Source organism: Giraffa tippelskirchi, chromosome 2 (genome assembly GCF_054371585.1).
Source record: "Giraffa tippelskirchi isolate mGirTip1 chromosome 2, T2T-mGirTip1v1.2.pri, whole genome shotgun sequence".
In the NCBI taxonomy this organism is placed as follows: Eukaryota; Metazoa; Chordata; class Mammalia; order Artiodactyla; family Giraffidae; genus Giraffa; species Giraffa tippelskirchi.
In genome coordinates, this window is record NC_137276.1 from 238,039,222 (window position 1) to 238,056,375 (window position 17,154).

General features: G+C 41.9%; 1 protein-coding gene across 10 annotated transcripts in view; it reads right to left on the minus strand.

Moving 5' to 3' along the window:
• The window catches only part of SGO1 (shugoshin 1), a 40,308-nt gene extending 24,106 nt beyond the window's left edge, over positions 1-16,202 (minus strand). For 3 of the 10 annotated variants that reach the window (XM_081559552.1, XM_081559562.1, XM_081559590.1), the window contains exons 1-6: positions 16,054-16,202; positions 14,476-14,628; positions 14,201-14,394; positions 9,979-10,073; positions 8,297-8,352; positions 6,984-7,790 (exon numbers count right to left, since the gene is read on the minus strand). In XM_081559552.1, the coding sequence (XP_081415678.1) occupies positions 6,984-7,790; positions 8,297-8,352; positions 9,979-10,073; positions 14,201-14,394; positions 14,476-14,614 (1,291 nt within the window). In that variant the 5' untranslated portion in view covers positions 14,615-14,628; positions 16,054-16,202. Of the gene's footprint in view, positions 1-77; positions 271-4,405; positions 4,554-6,983; positions 7,791-8,296; positions 8,353-9,978; positions 10,074-14,200; positions 14,395-14,475; positions 14,629-15,136 lie in introns of those variants that run through there. The other 7 variants (XM_081559501.1, XM_081559512.1, XM_081559522.1 and 4 more) reach the window with 7 other exon arrangements.
• Positions 16,203-17,154: the final 952 nt, after the last annotated feature.

A 17,154-nucleotide genomic window follows, 5' to 3' on the forward strand; every position in this document is an offset into this window, starting at 1 on the left:
TTTAATGATGTTCTATGACCTCACTCTCCCAGGTGTGTCATTCATTAAAAGTGAGTTCCCACAAGCCAAATACTTACGAAGCAAGCGTGGGTTCCTTATAGTTCACAACGGCAGCTGTGCACCTACGTTTACGTAAAGACACTGGCGAGCTTTCTACATTCTTTTTTGGAGAAAGAGAAAGCTTTCTGGTTTTCACCACAGGATACAAAGGGACATTCGTGATATCCTTCAGGCTAAAATGAGGTGACTGGTGAGTTTCAGGTAGTGTACCTACAAAAACAAGTTTTATTGAATACAGTTCCAAAAAAGACAAACACACGGGGACTAAAACTATGCAATTACACATCTTAAATGTATCCAAAATCTGCAGAGGAAGGAAAACTCCCAAACTCATTCTACAAGGTCATCCTTACCCTGACACCAAAATCAGACAAAGATACCATAAAAAAAAATAACAGGCCAATATCACTGATGAACATAGATGCAAAAATCCTCAACAAAATTCTAGCAAACAGAATCCAACAATGCATTAAAGGATCAGGGCTTCCCCGGTGGCTCCTGTAATGCAGGAGACGCAGGTTCAATCCCTGGGTGGGAAGAGCCCCTGGAGGAGGGAATGGCAACCCATTTATGATAAAAAAGCTCTCTAGAAAGTAGGCTTAGAAGGAACATACCTCAACATAATAAAGGCCATATACAGCAAACATTATTGTCTCCTCTAATATCAGGAATGAGACAGGCTGCTCATTCTTACCATGATTATTCAACATACTTTTGGAAGTCCTGGCCATAGTAATCACAGAGGAAAAAGAAATAAATCCAAATCAGAAAAGAAGGAAAACTATTTGCAGTGAGATGATACTATACATAGAAAACCCTAAAGATTCCACCAGAAAATTACTACAGCTAATCAATGAATACAGAAAGTTGCAGGATAAAAAACTAGCACAGAAATCCCTTGCATTCATACACACTAACAATGAAAAATCAGAAAGAGAAATTAAGGAAACAATTCCATTCACCACTGCAACAAGAATACCGAGGAATAAACCTACCTGAGGAGACAAAGCAAGAGAGTTCCAGAAAAACATCTATTTCTGCTTTATTGACTATGCCAAAGCCTTTGACTGTGTGGATCACAATAAACTATGGAAAATTCTGAAAGAGATGGGAATACCAGACCATCTGACCTGTCTCTTGAGAAACCTGTATGCAGGTCAGGAAGCAACAGGTAGAACTGGACATGGAACAACAGACTGGTTCCAAATAGGAAAAGGAGTATGTCAAGGCTGTATATTGTCACCCTGCTTATTTAACTTATATGCAGAGTACATCATGAGAAACGCTGGGCTGGAAGAAACACAAGCTGGAATTAAGATTGCCGGGAGAAATATCAATAACCTCAGATACGCGGATGATACCACCCTTATGGCAGAAAGTGAAGAAGAACTAAAGAGCCTCTTGATAAAGGTGAAAGAGGAGAGTGAAAAAGTTGGCTTAAAGCTCAACGTTCAGAAAACTAAGATCATGGCATCTGGTCCCATCACTTCATGGGGAATAGATAGGGAAACAGTGTCAGACTTTATTTTTTGGGGCTCCAGAATCACTGCTAATGGTGACTGCAGCCATGAAATTAAAAGACGCTTACTCCTTGGAAGGAAGGTTATGGCCAACCTAGATAGCATATTTAAAAGCAGAGACATTACTTTGCTAACAAAAGTCCATCTAGTCAAGGTTATGGTTTTTCCAGTGGTCATGTATGGATGTGAGAGTTGGACGGTGAAGAAAGCTGAGCGCCGAAGAATTGATGCTTTTGAACTGTGGTGTTGGAGAAGACTCTTGAGAGTCCCTTGGACTGCAAGGAGATCCAATCAATCCATCCTAAAAGAGATCAATCCTGGGTGTTCATTGGAAGGTCTGATGTTGAAGCTGAAACTCCAATACTCATGCGAAGGGTTGACTCATTGGAAAAGACCCTAATGCTGGGTAGGATTGGGGGCGGGAGGAGAAGGGGACGACAGAGGATGAGATGGTTGGATGGCATCACCGACTCGATGGACATGGGTTTGGGTGGACTCTGGGAGTTGGTGATGGACAGGGAGGCCTGGCGTGCTGCAATTCATGGGGTCACAAAGAGTCGGACACGACTGAGCGACTGAACTGAACTGAAGGAGACAAAAGACATGTATGCAAAAAACTATAAAACACTGATGAAATCAAAGATGACACAAACAGATGGAGAGATATACCACGTTCTTGGATTAGAAGAACAATATTGTGAAAAATGACTATACTACCCAAAGTAATCTACAGATTCAATGCAATCCCTAATCAAACTACCAATGGTATTTTTCACAGAATGAGAACAGAAAATCTCACAATTTTTATGGAAACACAAAAGTCACCAAATAGCCAAAGTGATCTTGAGAAAGAAGAATGGAGCTGGAAGAATCAACCTTCCTGACTTCAGACTATACTACAAAACTAGTCATCAAGCCAATATGGTACTGGCACAAAAAAAGAAATATATATCAATGGAACAAGATAGAAAGCCCACAGACAAACCTACGCACCTATGGGTATCTTTTTTTGACAACGGAGGCAAGAATACACAATAGAGAAAAGATAGCCTCTTTTCAATAAGTGGTGCTGGGAAAACTGGACAGCTACGTGTAAAAGAATGAAACTAGAACACTTTCTAATACCATCTGTCCAATTCTCCAGGCAAGAATACTGGAGTGGCTTGCCATTTCCTTCAGGGGATCTCCCTGACACAGGGATCAAATCCGGGTCTCTCGCCTTGCAGGCAGATTCTTTTGTCTGAGCCACCAGGGAAGCCCTTCTAATACCATACACAAAAAATAAACTCAAAATAAATTAAAGATTTAAATATAAGGCCAGAAACTATACAGCTCTTAGAGGAAAATATAGGCTGTACACTCATTGACATACATCACAGCAAGATCCTCTTTGACCCACCTCCTAGAATAATGGAAATAAAAACAAAAGTAAACAAATGGGACTTAATAAAACTTAAAAGCTTTTGCACAGCAAAGTGAGTCACTCAGTTGTGTCCGACTCTTTGTGACCCCATGGAGTTCTCCAGGCCAGAATACTGGAGTGGGTAACCTACCCCTTCCCCAGCAGATCTTCCCAACCCAAGAATCGAACCAGGGTCACCTGCATTGCAGGTGGAATCTTTACCAGCTGAGCTACCAGGGAAGCCCTCCAAAGGGCATAGCAATGGAAATGATAAACAAGATTAAAAGACAACCCTCAGAATGAGAAAAAATAATTGCAAACAAAACAACTGACAAAGGGTTAATCTGCAAAATATACAAGCAGCTCACACAGCTCAATACCAGAAAAACAAACAGAAGACCTAAACAGACTTTTCTCTAAAGACGACGTAAACAGATGGCCAACAAACACATGAAAAGACGCATGTGGAGAAAAGCGAACACTCTTGCACTGTTGGGAATGTAAATTGATACAGCCACATACAAAGAACAGTATGGAGTTTGCTTAAAAAACTAGGAACAGAACTACCATATGATTCGGCAATCCCACTACTGGGCTATACCCTGAGAAAACCATAATTGGGAAAGAGATGCATGTACTCCAATGTTCACTGCAGCACTTTTTACAATAGCTGGGACATGGAAGTAGCCTAGATGTTCATCAACGGATGAATGGATATAGAAATTGTGGTACATATATACCATTGAAAGTTATTAAGCCTTAAAAAAGGACACATTTGAGTCAGTTCTAATGAAGTGGTTGAACTTAGAGCCTACTGTACAGAGTGAAGGAAGAAAGACAAATATTGTATATTAACACATGTGTACGGAATCTAGAAAGGTGGTACTGCTGAACCTATCTGTGGGGCAGCGATGGAGACACAGACCTAGAGGACAGACTTGTGGATGGAGTGGGAGGAGGTGAGAGCGCAGCATGGAAACATGCATCACCACACGCAGACAGACAGCCAGTGGGGACCTGCTGTGCAACACAGGGGGCTCGACCCAGCGCTCTGAACAGCCTAGGGGGTGGGATGGGGCGAGAGATACGACCGTGGTTCAAGAGGAGGGACACGGGTACACCTGTGCGTGATGCATGCTGATGTGTGGCAGAAACCAGTACAATACTGTAAAGCAAGTATCTTTCAATCAAAAAATTTTAAGTATACAAAATCCAGAATTTTATAATATAGGTTTTTAAAAACTTGCTCATCTTTTCCTCTCAGTGTAACACTGAAATAATTATTGTGGCTGTGAAGAACTGACTGAAACAATAGCTTACTAAAACTTAAAATTCTTAAAAATTTAAAGAAAAAAATGAAAATTCTTCCATGATAGCTGGGGCACAATGAATTAGTTCCAACTACACAACTTCACCTAGTCACACCTTGTTCTTTAGGGTTATCCAGGTCTCCATCCCTGTCAACTCCAAAGGCTGTCATCCAGTGACTGCTCAGTCTCAGAAAGCCGCTTAAGCGCACTCGATTCTCCACACAGTGTGAACGGAAAAACCCAAGTGAACGTTTTGGCCGACTAAATATTAAATAAAAGAGAATTCTAAGTCATAGTCTCTGTGAAAACCAGGAGAAACGGGGTTCTCTCTAGTAAAGCTTCCCAGTAGTAAAGAATCCACCTGCCAAGGTAGGAGATGTGGGTTCGATCCCTGGGTATCCCCTGGAGGAGGAAATGGCAACCCACTCCAGTATTCCTGCCTGGAGAATCCCAAGGACAGGGGAGACTGGCAGGCTACAGTCCATGGGGTCACAGAGTCGAACACGACTGAGCATGCACGTGTGCTAATAAAGCTGGTAGATTAAAAAGCTACCCAAAGTTTTTTCTACCAGAAACATCCAAGTTATTCTACCTGGAGCTACGTCTATATTGGGAGACAGGCACCCAGCACAGAGTAAGAACACTACAAGAAAAATAATCTCTTAAAATTGCTTTAAAAAGCAAACCCTTTCCCAGGAAAAACTAAACTTTAACTGTAAAATGATTTTATGTTTAATAACCATTGTTCAGGGCTACCTGGGTTTCAGATATTCTGACTTTCTTGTCCCTACATAAACAAATTGTACTAATTATTCCAACTTTTGGTTTGGAAACTATGGTTAAACAACATCAGATCAGTTGCTATATTCTGGAACAAAGGTTCTAAAACTTTTACCCATATACCAATCTTCCAGGAAATTTGTTAAAAAGATAAGAGATTATGATTCAAGGATGTGGGGTGTGGCATGAGATTCTGCTTTTCTAAGAAGTTTCCAGGTGATGCTGAAGGTCTGGGGACCAAACTCTGAGTAACAGTAGTGTTTTTTTCCTTTAAAAACTTTTTACTCTAAAATCATTACAGCATACTTCTTAAAAGAGATATTTGCATGCTACCAATGGGGAAACAATGGAAACAGTGGCTGACTTTACTCTTTTGGGCTCCAAAATCACTGCAGATGGTGACTGCAGCCATGAAATTAAAAGTCGCTTACTCCTTGGAAGGAAAGTTATGACCAACCTAGACAGCATATTAAAAAGCAGAGACATTCTTTGCCAACAAAGGTCCGGATAGTCAAGGCTATGTTTTTTTCCAGTAGTCATGTATGGATGTGAGAGTTGGACTATAAAGAAAGCTAAGTGCCGAAGAATTGATGCTTTCGAAATGTAGTCCTAGAGGAGACTCTTGAGAGTCCCTTGGACTGCAAGGAGATCCAACCAGTCCATCCTAAAGGAGATCAGTCCTGAGTGTTCATTGGAAGGACTGATGCTGAAGCTGCAACTCCAATCCTTTGGCCACCTGATGCGAAGGGCTGACTCATTTGAAAAGACCCTGATGCTGGGAAAGATTGATGGCGGGAGGAGAAGGGTAGGACATAGGATGAGATGATTGGATGGCATCACCGACTCAATGGACATGAGTTCGTGTAAACTCCAGGAGTTGGTGATGGACAGGTAGGCCTGGTGTGGTGCAGTCCATGGGGTCACAAAGAGTCGGACACGACTGAGTGACTGAACTGAACTGAACAACCTAACTGGGCTTCCCTGGTGGCTGAGCTGGTAAAGAATCCGCCTGCAATGCAGGAGACTCGGGTTCAATCCCTCCATAGGGAAGATCCCTTGGAGAAGAGAATGGCAACCCACTCCAGTATTCTTGCCTGGAGAATCCCTTGGACAGAGGAGTCTGGTGGGCTACAGTCCACAGAGTCACAAAGAGTCAGATATAATTGACTAACACCATCATAACAACCATACATTGCTGTTATGGGGATCACATGAGCCAGCACAACAGCATTTTGAGAATGATAAAACTTGCCTGTTTATGTTCGCACACTAACTATTAATACAATTCCCAGATGAGGATCTCTGTGGGCAGCAGCAGGCTGTACTGTCAATATTTGGGCTACTTTCTCATCTAACCAATAAAAGCAAGATTTTCTAAGCCAAAGTTTTTAGATGTTTTACACGTCTTATAAAATGCTACTAAGGAATCAAGGAAAAGGTTTTCTTGGTCTTATTAGGCCACCTTCACTAAATAGAAAATTATTTTAAATTCTGGATCCTGTCAAGTTGACGATAAAGCAAAGTCATTAAAATTACAGGTCGCTGGATTTAAGTTTGATTTCATTTTCAGGGGGATGTTTTGGGGGAGTGCATAATAGGCATTTTAATTTAACTTAACTCCACAAGTTTTTTCCTCGCTTTGGAAGGTTTCATTTACTGAAAGTAAAAACACTCTCTCCATGACAAGTACTGTTTGTTCTTAAAGAGGATTTAAACTAGCTTAAAGTATGTCAAAGCAACACACTGTGATTTCCACCTCCAGTCCCCCACTATTTAATTTTCCCCAAAGAGACAGATGGTAAGTCTATAACCTCCTCCAGAGAAGCATATGGTAAATGCTAGTATTTAAGTACCAGGAGAGATCATTTATCATAAACATTGAGAATGCAGGCAAACAAGAACATCCCTTACCAGGAGGCGTTTCCATTGTCTCAGAGCCCTCTGTCTCCTTCTCGTTCCTATGTCTCAGTGCTCGCTTAGGTCGAGGCCTGGGGACAGAACTCCCGGTGGATTCACTGCCGCGACCTGGACTGGACTTGCATGTGGGAACATAGAGGTCATCAGAATCATCTCCTGAACAGCTTGATTCACAGACGCTCACTTCAGATTCATTGTTGGTTTCTTCTCTTTTAGCATCATTGCACACTTTTTGCCGGAAAGGAGTAAGGTGAACACCTTCTTCCAAATTAAAATTGTAAGCATCACAGGAGGTGACAACTCCATTCAACTTTTTTTTGGAAACAGTTTTATTTTCACTTTTGCCCCCTTTATACTCTGATACAGATTGTGATTTTCCCCGTTTGTTAGCTTTCTCTTTTCCTTTTCTTTCTTTGGCTCCTCTGTGGTTACTTTTAGTCTGTTGTGACTTATAGTCATAAATGTCTTTCTTTGTCTTAGTAGATCGTCCTGGGTGAATTAGCCTTGGTGATAAGTAGACTTGACTCCTGTTGTACTGACAAACACTTTGTTCTGTATTGTCAGGTATCCGTGTGCTTATTGGTGGGTCTACGGATCTAATCCTTTCTAGTTCCAGAGAGTCCTCTGACAGATGACTGATTCCAAAATCATCCACAGCACTAATCTGACATGGACTGTTAATGTATTTCTTTAAACCACGACGGAGAGATATAGTTCTAGGTAAGACAATATCGGTTGACTTATCTTCACTTGAATCCAAATCAAATCCCAGTCTGTCTTGAGAAAGAGTAGGTATTGGCTCTGAGAATTAAAAAAATAAAATAAATGAGAAAAGCAGGTTCACTTTATGGAAATTTAAATTAAGACTTTTAGAATTCAAAGTTAAAAATGGAACTAATGAAAATTCTTTCTGTAGTTTTCCATTTACTCTAAATAAATAAAAATCTGGGGAGCTTACTATTTACTTCCTTCTGACTGTCTGTACCTGTATATTCCAAGGTTGTTACAAGGCTTAAGTAAGATAATGTATGTTAAGTGCCTAACAGAGTGTAACACACAGTAGGCTCAGTGAACTGCAGCCACAGTTGTAACCAAGGTTTCTGACTACAGATTTGGAAAAATAAAAATGGATGGATTTTAAAACTCTGTTATTCTGTGTAAAATAAACAGACATTTGCTTTGAGCAGAATACCAGATGAGCAGATTTTAAAAGGTAAAAAAACAAAAATTAGAGAAATTTAATTGCTACTTATTCTCAAAGATTTCATCGTGCCTTAACAGTATTTTTAGATTTTCATTTGAATTACCTTCTACTTGGAATGATTCTTCTTGTCCTGGACAGTCAGCATCCTCAAGAACTTGCCTTAGAAAGTACCAATAAAAAATAAAAAACTTTTAACAATTATGCAATAAAAGCATTTCAGATTTTCTACAAAGTTTTTTTCTTTTAGTACCATTTCATAATTCCATTCTAAATCAGTATATCTGTTCTGTATCAAGGGAAACCAAAAAACACTTATGATGATGACATGGAAGCAGATTTGTTATGACTGATGTTCAACTCCGCCTGGGAGGAACACATCAAATTGAACAGTTCCTCCTGAACACTTTCCCTAACTCATCATTTTATTTAACTGGAGAAACAGCCAATCAGATTGATGTATAAACTACATTAAAAGAAATTCAGATAGATTCCTCTTCCAGAGCCTGCTGTATCATTAGCCAAGCTGTGATTTTTTTGGTACAACATACTTTTGTGGCATTTACCTACTGACTCCTCTGAATTAACACTGTTCACATTCTTTAAAAAATTTTGTCCCTTTGGTTCATGGAATAAAAAATTTCCAGTTTTATGCTTTAATATGGCCGTTTCATTCTAACTTTATTTTATTTTTTTTTCTATAGAGAATTTACCCCTCTAGACATCAAAACTTAAGTACAAGTTTTGGAAACAGAGTAATAGCAATCAATCAATAACAATTTTAGAAATCTCATAAAAACTCAATTACCTCATCTTACTTTTTGGCCATCACATAAATATTGCATCAGATCTTAATATTCAACAGTTTAAAAACTATTCATGATTAAAATTAATATGGGGACAGAAATCATATTAGTGATTACTTCCGCAAGGAGAGGGGCACAAACTCAAAAGGGACGTGAAGGAATGGTTTATGACAAGAGCTGTCGCCTGGGGACAGTTAGCCTGCCCACTCTCCCCTGGGTCCCCAGAATATCTGGCAATGTCTAGACACACCTTTGGTTCTTACAACTATTAGAAGGGGGTTGCTATTGGCATTTAGTGGGTAGAGGCTGAGGATGCTGCTAAACGCCCCACAGTGCTTAGGACCATGCCCACAACAAAGAATGATCCAAACTGCCAGCAGTGCTCAGCTGAGAAATCCTGGCCAGAGCAACGGCAGTGTTCTGCACTTTAACCCAGGTTTCCGTTCACAGGTGTATATATTAGTCCAACTCACTGCACTCTGTAATTAAGATCTGTGCATTTGACTAATCTAATTTTATTTCAGTAATTCATAAGCAAACAGATAAAGTACCCTTAATTCAAGAGAAGGGGTATATGAGGTCTGATGGTATTTCAGAATGAACTGGATAAGCGAGTCAGTGTGACAATTTGTCAAATATGGTAGTTTATTAGATTTCTTTTCTAAACCAGACTATTTGTGTTACTGGCAAAATAACCAACATTGGAATATCCAATCCTTAGAATAAAAACATGATACAAGAAAAATACAAATGGAGTTTCAAGAAAAGCTTCTTATCCCTAGACATCAAAAAGTAACTAAATAGAAGAAAGCTTTGGTGTGGCTATACAGGACAGAATTTCAACATATCAAATTTTCTTAAATACATTCTTGAGAGAGTATCAGACTTCAAATACATGAGTCAGTATGATGCTAATTTCCTTTCACAAATGGATCACAGTTAAATATTTATTAGTCTTAATGATAATGAATTTGATACTAACGGTAAATGCTTCACAAATAAATCTCTGGAGTTGTTGTCACTATTAGAGTCCATTCCACTTCTGGAGTCCATTCCAGAGGGACATACTTCTAGGTTCTGTTGATGTATTAAAACAAAGAAAACACTGGTACAACCAAAACATTCATAACAAAGCATTCATTTATTCAACAACCGCTACTTACTGACAGTCTGCTATGGTGCCAGGGACTGTTCTAGGAACTGAATCCATAACTAGAAAACAAAATACGTACTACCCTCTTAAAGCTTACAGTCTTGCATAGGGAAAGAAAATGTAAAAAAGCTAATAGTCATAAATGCAGGGGAGGAAATACTCAGGGTGAAATGGCAGAGTAGCTGATGTCTGGAGGGCTCTTTTAGATGGGATGACTTTCATCTGAAATCTGAAGAAATGCAAAGAGCCAGCCACTTGAAGGAGAAGCACTGGGAACAGAAAATACAAAAGTCATGATGTAGGAAAACCCTTGCTGTGTTTAGGCAAGAAGGCCACTGGGACTGGAACAGAGTCACAGGAAAGACCAGGAGGAGGTGGGCACACAGAGGCCAGATGATGTAGGGCCTTGAGGGCCATGAGTTTGGCATTTAGTCTAAGTGTGATGAGAAGTCATTTAAATATTAAGCCGGGAAGTAAAATGATCTAAGTTTTAAAAAGATCAAACAGACCACTATGTGAAACATGGACTGAAAAGAGCCAAAAGCACAGGCGCTAGGAAGTCATCATGTCAATCAAGCAAGACATGTCCACTTGGACTGAACCCTACAGCTGTGAAGGTGAAGCCTAGAAGGTTTTGGGGTAACCAAGTGTGTTCACATTGAATAGGGGTGGAGGTAGGGACAATGAGCGAGAGGGAAGCTGCTTGTGGTTCTGACTTGAGCAAGCAGCTAGGCTGCCTTATTGAGCTGAGCAAGACTTACAGAGGGAGGCAGAAGTCCACAGTATCTTTGAGAGGGGGAAAAAGTAGAGATTATACTTTGTACAAAGTTTGTTTGAGATCCTTTATAAGTATTTAAGTGAATATATCAAGTAATAACTGTGTGTGTGTGTGTGTGTGTGTGTGTGTGTAGATCTTGAGCTACAAACTTGGAAGTCACCAGCAGGCAGACAATATTTAAAGCTTTGGGAAGGGATATGATGGGTCTAGGACAACTGATGTTTAGGAGTAAAGAAGAAGCCAGCAAAAGAGACGTACATGGAATAGTCAGAAAGGTAAACAAGGAGATTATGATGGTAAGAAAGCTGAGATCAAAGTACTTCCAGCAAAGTCATCCCTGTACCATAGTAGTACTTCAAGGCAACAAGAAAGAAAAGTGACCAAAACTACTGACTTTGGTAACACAGAGGTTTTGGTGACCCAGACGTACAGTGACAATAGAATGGTGGGGATGAAAGTCTGACACAGAGTTCAAATGTGAATGGAAGCTGAGGAAGGGAAGACAGTAAGTGCTCGGTTCTCTTTGGAAAAGTTCTGCTGTGAATGGAAGCAAAGAAATGAGGAGACAGCAGAATGAGATCAAGAGAGGTTCCATTTATTTTCTTTTCCTCTTAAGGTGAGAGAGATACTAAACCACATTTGTACATAACTGGAACAACTGGGTAGAGGGAGATAAATGCTGGATGAGAGTGCAAACTTTCAGAAGCAAAGTCCTAGAGGAGAAGAAAAGAAGAGAATCGGACCACAAGGGGAGGAACTGGCCTTGGATAGGAGCAGAGATACTTCAGCCAATGGCACCAGAAGGAAAAGGAGAAGATAGTGTAGATACAGGGAGATGTGTATAAATAGATGTGTGTTAGGGAAATAAGAGGCCCAGTCTGATTCCTTAAAAGTCATTCCAATTCAGTGCAGTTGTTTTATGAAATGTGATGGACAAATAATATACAGACATGATAATGAATAGGTTGAAACTGTTCATCAGAAATAAAACTGGAAATTTAATCCTGTTAATAAAAGTTTTGATTATCAATACAGCTAATGTTCTAAAGCTAGTATTACTGAAGGTAAATAAAGGAGGATATTTAACTACAGAGGGATATAAAATTTTACAAGAACCATAATAAAACTTAAGAAACTCTATTAGTACTTTCTGATTAATCCTTAAAAGGCAAGATAATTATTGGCAGGCAAGAAATAAAAACATTCTTATTAAAGCATTTTAAGCTTCTTTATCACTAAAATTGACTTGATAAACAAGGACGCACAAGTACACAATGATGGTTGAGAGCAAGTGACACAAAAATGTGTGGCAGAAAACTCCGATGTTTTCAAGGCTAAGAATACTTTCATCTAGCAACTGACGCTTTTAATACTAAAAAAAATCACTGATAAATGTCAAAAGGTCTATAATAAAAGAATTTTTTCATCAGTTTTTGTGATTATCTTATTGAATATTCACTTGACACTATTCTGTGATTTCAGCAAAAATCTGAAAAGGGAAGAGGAAGATTCAAATGTCTTTGGAGAAATGTTTTTCCTCACTAGTTGACCAAATAAGAAAAAAAATCAGGAAAGATTACATTTTGAGGGAAAAAAGTTTTTTTAAAAAATAATCTAACCCTTACACGAAGGTTAAAAAGAAAAAAATATCTAATCTTTATAGGTAATTCTCTATCACACTACAATGCATATATTGCATGTGTGCGTATACACACATACATTCTATGTATTATACACAGAAGAGATATGGAATCACCTTAGTTGCAGGGAAGCAAGAACTCTTTCACTGACTCCTCCTCTAGATGGAGAGAGGACTTAATTCCTTTCTCGAGTCCATCCCCCTACCCTAAGCACTATGCTCTGGCTTCTGCTGCTGCCCTAGGTGCCAACACAGCTGTCTTCACTGGTATGGCAAACAGATGGACACCTAAGTGTTACCACCTGACTTCTTTCTCTGCCCCATGGAGTTTCCCGGGCAGTGGCCTTTGGGAAAATGAGAGGAGAGACTAGCTCATTACTACTCTTCTAGGGATTAACCTGTGAGGAGACCCAGAGAAGATCCTAAACCAAACTTTCTCCATGTGTTGTTTTGGCCGGCCTTTCTATATACCCCTGGACACAAAGAGAATCAGATTAAAAAGCTGACAGCAAAAGGTTCAGGATATTTCTTGTTTGGCAGTTAACGCATAGTTGTCCTGAAGGAAATCAGTCCTAAATATTCATTGGAGGGACTGATGCTGAAGCTGAAACTCCCATAATCTGGCCACCTGATGCAAAGAGCTGACTCATTTGAAAAGACCCTGATGCTGGGAAAGATTGAAGGTGGGAGAAGCGGATGACAGAGGATGAGATGGGTGGATGGCATCACTGACTCAATGGACATGAGTTTGAGTAAACTCCGGGAGTTGGTGATGGACAGGAAGGCCTGCTATGCTGCAGTCCATGGGGTCACAGAGTCGGACACAAGTGAGTGACTGAACTGAACTGTCCTAATTTAGCCAACTGCTGCTGCTGCTAAGTCGCTTCAGTCGTGTCTAACTCTGTGAGACCCCATAGACGGCAGCCCACCAGGCTCCCCTGTCCCTGGGATTCTCCAGGCAAGAACACTGGAGTGGGTTGCCATTTCCTTCTCCAATGCATGAAAGTGAAAAGTGAAGTCGCTCAGTCGTGTCCGACTCTTCGTGACCCCATGGGCTGTAGCCTACCAGCCTCCTCCGTCCATGAGATTTTCCAGGCAAGAGTACTGGAGTGGGTTGCCATTGCCTTCTCTGAATTTAGCCAACTAGTAGGTAAAAATGATTCTCCATAAAGCACTTAAGTACTTCTCATCTCCCCAATTAAGTCAGTCCTTACATAACCCCACTGGTGTAGCAAAACTACATAGAAAAGCTAAGATTAACAGCACTGATTAAAACTTCTGGACTACTCTACTTCCACTACCACTTCCAGACCTTCAGCTTTTTTGCCCTCCCTTTGACTCACTTTGCTGACCAAAGGGTCTGGCCATGCAAGAGGCTAAACTATTTCTTTTATACCTTGTCTTGCTACACTCTTTCAGAAGCAAGTTATAGGAGTATCACCAGTATGCCTGAAGCATTCTTAACTGGACACACACAACTACGGGGCTAGAGCACTGAGATAAGATGTTCCGACCAATTCACTAATAACAGAGCTATCAGTATAATTAATTTAAAAAACACAATTGATCTAAATTGCTAATTTACAGCATTAACATTCTCTTCCTAAGAAATCCAGCCTTCCAGGTGAAAATACCTGAGCAGGTTCTTCTGTCTGTTGTGATGTAAGTTTATTTTTCAGTGTGTATAGTTGATAGCTGAGGAAGTAACATTCTCTCCTCAGCTTTAAGATGACATCCTGGGCTTCTTTCAATTTCGACTTTTCATTTTCCAAAGCTAAGGCTAACATTCTGTTGTTGTCTTCATAGTTCAGCACTTTGGAAGTGTTGGCTAAAAGAAAATAAATTTTTTTTATCAGTAATTAAATCTAACCTTAAAAAGTGATGTACAGGAAACATGAAAATGTCTTACTGATTGTTTGGCATGGCGCAATGATCAAAGACTTTCGTTTAATCTCTGTTAAATTTTTACTCCTTTTCTCTTTTATTTGTTTCTTTATGTCTTCAAGACTATCTTGAAAAGACTTTTTGAGGCATCTTTCCTTGGCCATCTTCTTCCCTAGGACTTTAAAAATAATAAAAATCATTTAATTTTTGAAGGGGTGGTATCAAATATAAAACAAAATTGAAAACATAGGTTGTCCATAAAAAATGATTAGAGGCTTTGTAACTGCAGAAGCAGCCCAAAGTAGATAGCTAATCTGGTAGTAACCTACATTTTGCAGCTTTTAAATTACATTAATATTTGTGGCATAATTTTATCCTCCTCAGGTACTTCATAGCAAAGGTTTAATCAGTAAGATTTCCAACCCAAAGACTCTGTAATATGCCACTTATTAATTATTTAACAAATACTGGGGGCTTACTATACACTAGGCACTATGATGGCACCAGTATTTTGCTACTAAATACAGACTACTTTGCATGAACACCTTTTGCCCTACATTGTACTTTGCAGATCTTAAAATTACAAAAAAAATTCTAGTTTCCTACGACAATATATATACATAAGTTTTCACTACAAAGCAATCTTCCTCTCCTCTGAGTTTGTCAAATGTTTTCCTGAACCTTACATTTTCTTGAGTATTTTCTCCAGGCCTTCTTTATTTTCCTCTGGGCTCTTAAACACAGATACTGTAGATTTCATTTAAATATTTTCTTTCTGCCAATACAGGTACAATATATACTGGGGTGTTTCCAGGACAGCGAGGACAACTACTGTTTTTAAAGCGCTAACATTAAGTGGGATGTATAAAACACCCTACCACCACAAGTTTCTTTAGTTCAAACCTGGAGTTGTTTGCGAGCCAGACTAATTAGGTAACTAAGCAAGCTGACTTAGTTATTTTAAAAACACAGTCTATCTTAAAAACTTTCGTTCGTACATTTAAATCAACTTAAAATTAAAAAGGAAATGAGCCCCGTCAGAAGGTTCCTCCCCGCCTGGGCCGACGGTCTTAGGAGGGGGCGTGGCGGCCGGCAGTGACGGAGAGCTCGGGACGACAGGGACGCACGCAGGGACCCCTCGGGTGAGGGAGCTGGGTTCCAAAGAACCAGGGCGCGAGCGCTCCTCCCTCACTCCCGCGTCGCCCCTGCCGCTGGGCGGCCAGGACCGGCCGGTGCGGCTTCTCCAGAGGAGAGGAGCAGCCAAAGCGCAGGACGCCACCTGCTCAGGCTGCCGGCCTGCGAGCCCTTCCGCTCGAGCCCGAGCTTTAAGCCCCGCGAACGCTTCACCTCCCGGTCTCCGCGAGGCCGGAGGGTCAGTCCCCACCGAACAGAGGAGGAAGTCGGAGAGGGGCGTCGGGCGGGCCGGCTCCAGGCCCGAGCTTCTGTCCGCCGAACTAGAAGGACCGGGAGACCCCGCGGCGGGGGGCGCGGCACGACGCCCCTGGGCCCGGAAAGCCGCGGCCCCTTCCCCCGAGAAGGCGAGCCGGGGCGGGCGGGCGTGAGGCCCGCAGACTCGCCTCTCGCTGGGCGCCCGGAACGGTACCTGGGCCACGGCTTCCGCCGCAGCTGTCGCTCTGCTCACACCAGGCTCCGCGGGAAGGCCCGGCCACGCGCGCCGAGACCTACGGGACCCCAGCCTCAGATTCCGGCTCGCGCCGCCGTCCGCGTTCAAACTCTCCGCCGCGCGCGCCCATTGGCTAGAGGTCACGTGACCCCGCGATCTCTCACACACACACACCCCCCGGCGTAGGCGGAGCCCCGCCCCCCCGGGCGGTGTCGCCTGACGCGATCTCGCCGGGACTGCGCCTTCGCGCGGCCGCGGCCGTTTCCCGCGGGGCGGAGTCGGTGATCTGGCGCTTTTCGGCCTCCCGCTGTGGGATTTAGGGGCGGGGCCACCATGACACCTTCAGGGGCGGGGACTTTAGGGAGTGAAAAGCTTCCGGTTTACTGGGCCTGCTGCCCATCTTCGAGGTCGTGCGCAAGGGCTCCCTCTGGCGAGAAGAGTCTTCTTGATGGTTTGCCGCCCAAGCAGTCGGCCCACTGCCTGGAGGCCGTTAAAGGGGTGGGGTTCTCCAGGCCAGAGTACTGGAGTGGGTAGGTCATTCCTTTCTCCGGGGGTCTTCCCGACCCAGGATCGGACCCAGGGCTCCCGCATTGCAGGCGGAGAAGGGGACGACAGAGGATGAGATGGGTGGATGGCATCACCGACTCAACGGACATGGGTTTGAGTGGACTCTGGCAGTTCGTGATGGACAGGGAGGCCTGGCGTGCTGCGGTTCTTGGGGTCGCAGAGTTGGAGACGACTGAGCGACTGAACTGAATTCCCAGTTTGTTTCTTAATGAAATATTCATATCAAGTAATGCTGTCTGCATTTTCTTTTGAGAATACTTCTGTGTGCAGGTTCTATATCAGTCCCTGTGAACCTGGGGCCCCAGGGGGTACTGACAGCGCTGAGAGGCCTTTCTGGCTCCTTTGGGACAGAGCTTGCTTTGGACATAGAAGGGCAATGGTGCTCTATAGAGTATGGACATAGAAGGGCAATGGTGCTCTACAGGATATGAGTGACCGAGGAGCGTTTGTGTTTTCTAACAGTGTTTTCTACCCACTCTAAAAATGATGTCACAGAAGGAAAATGAAAGAGGT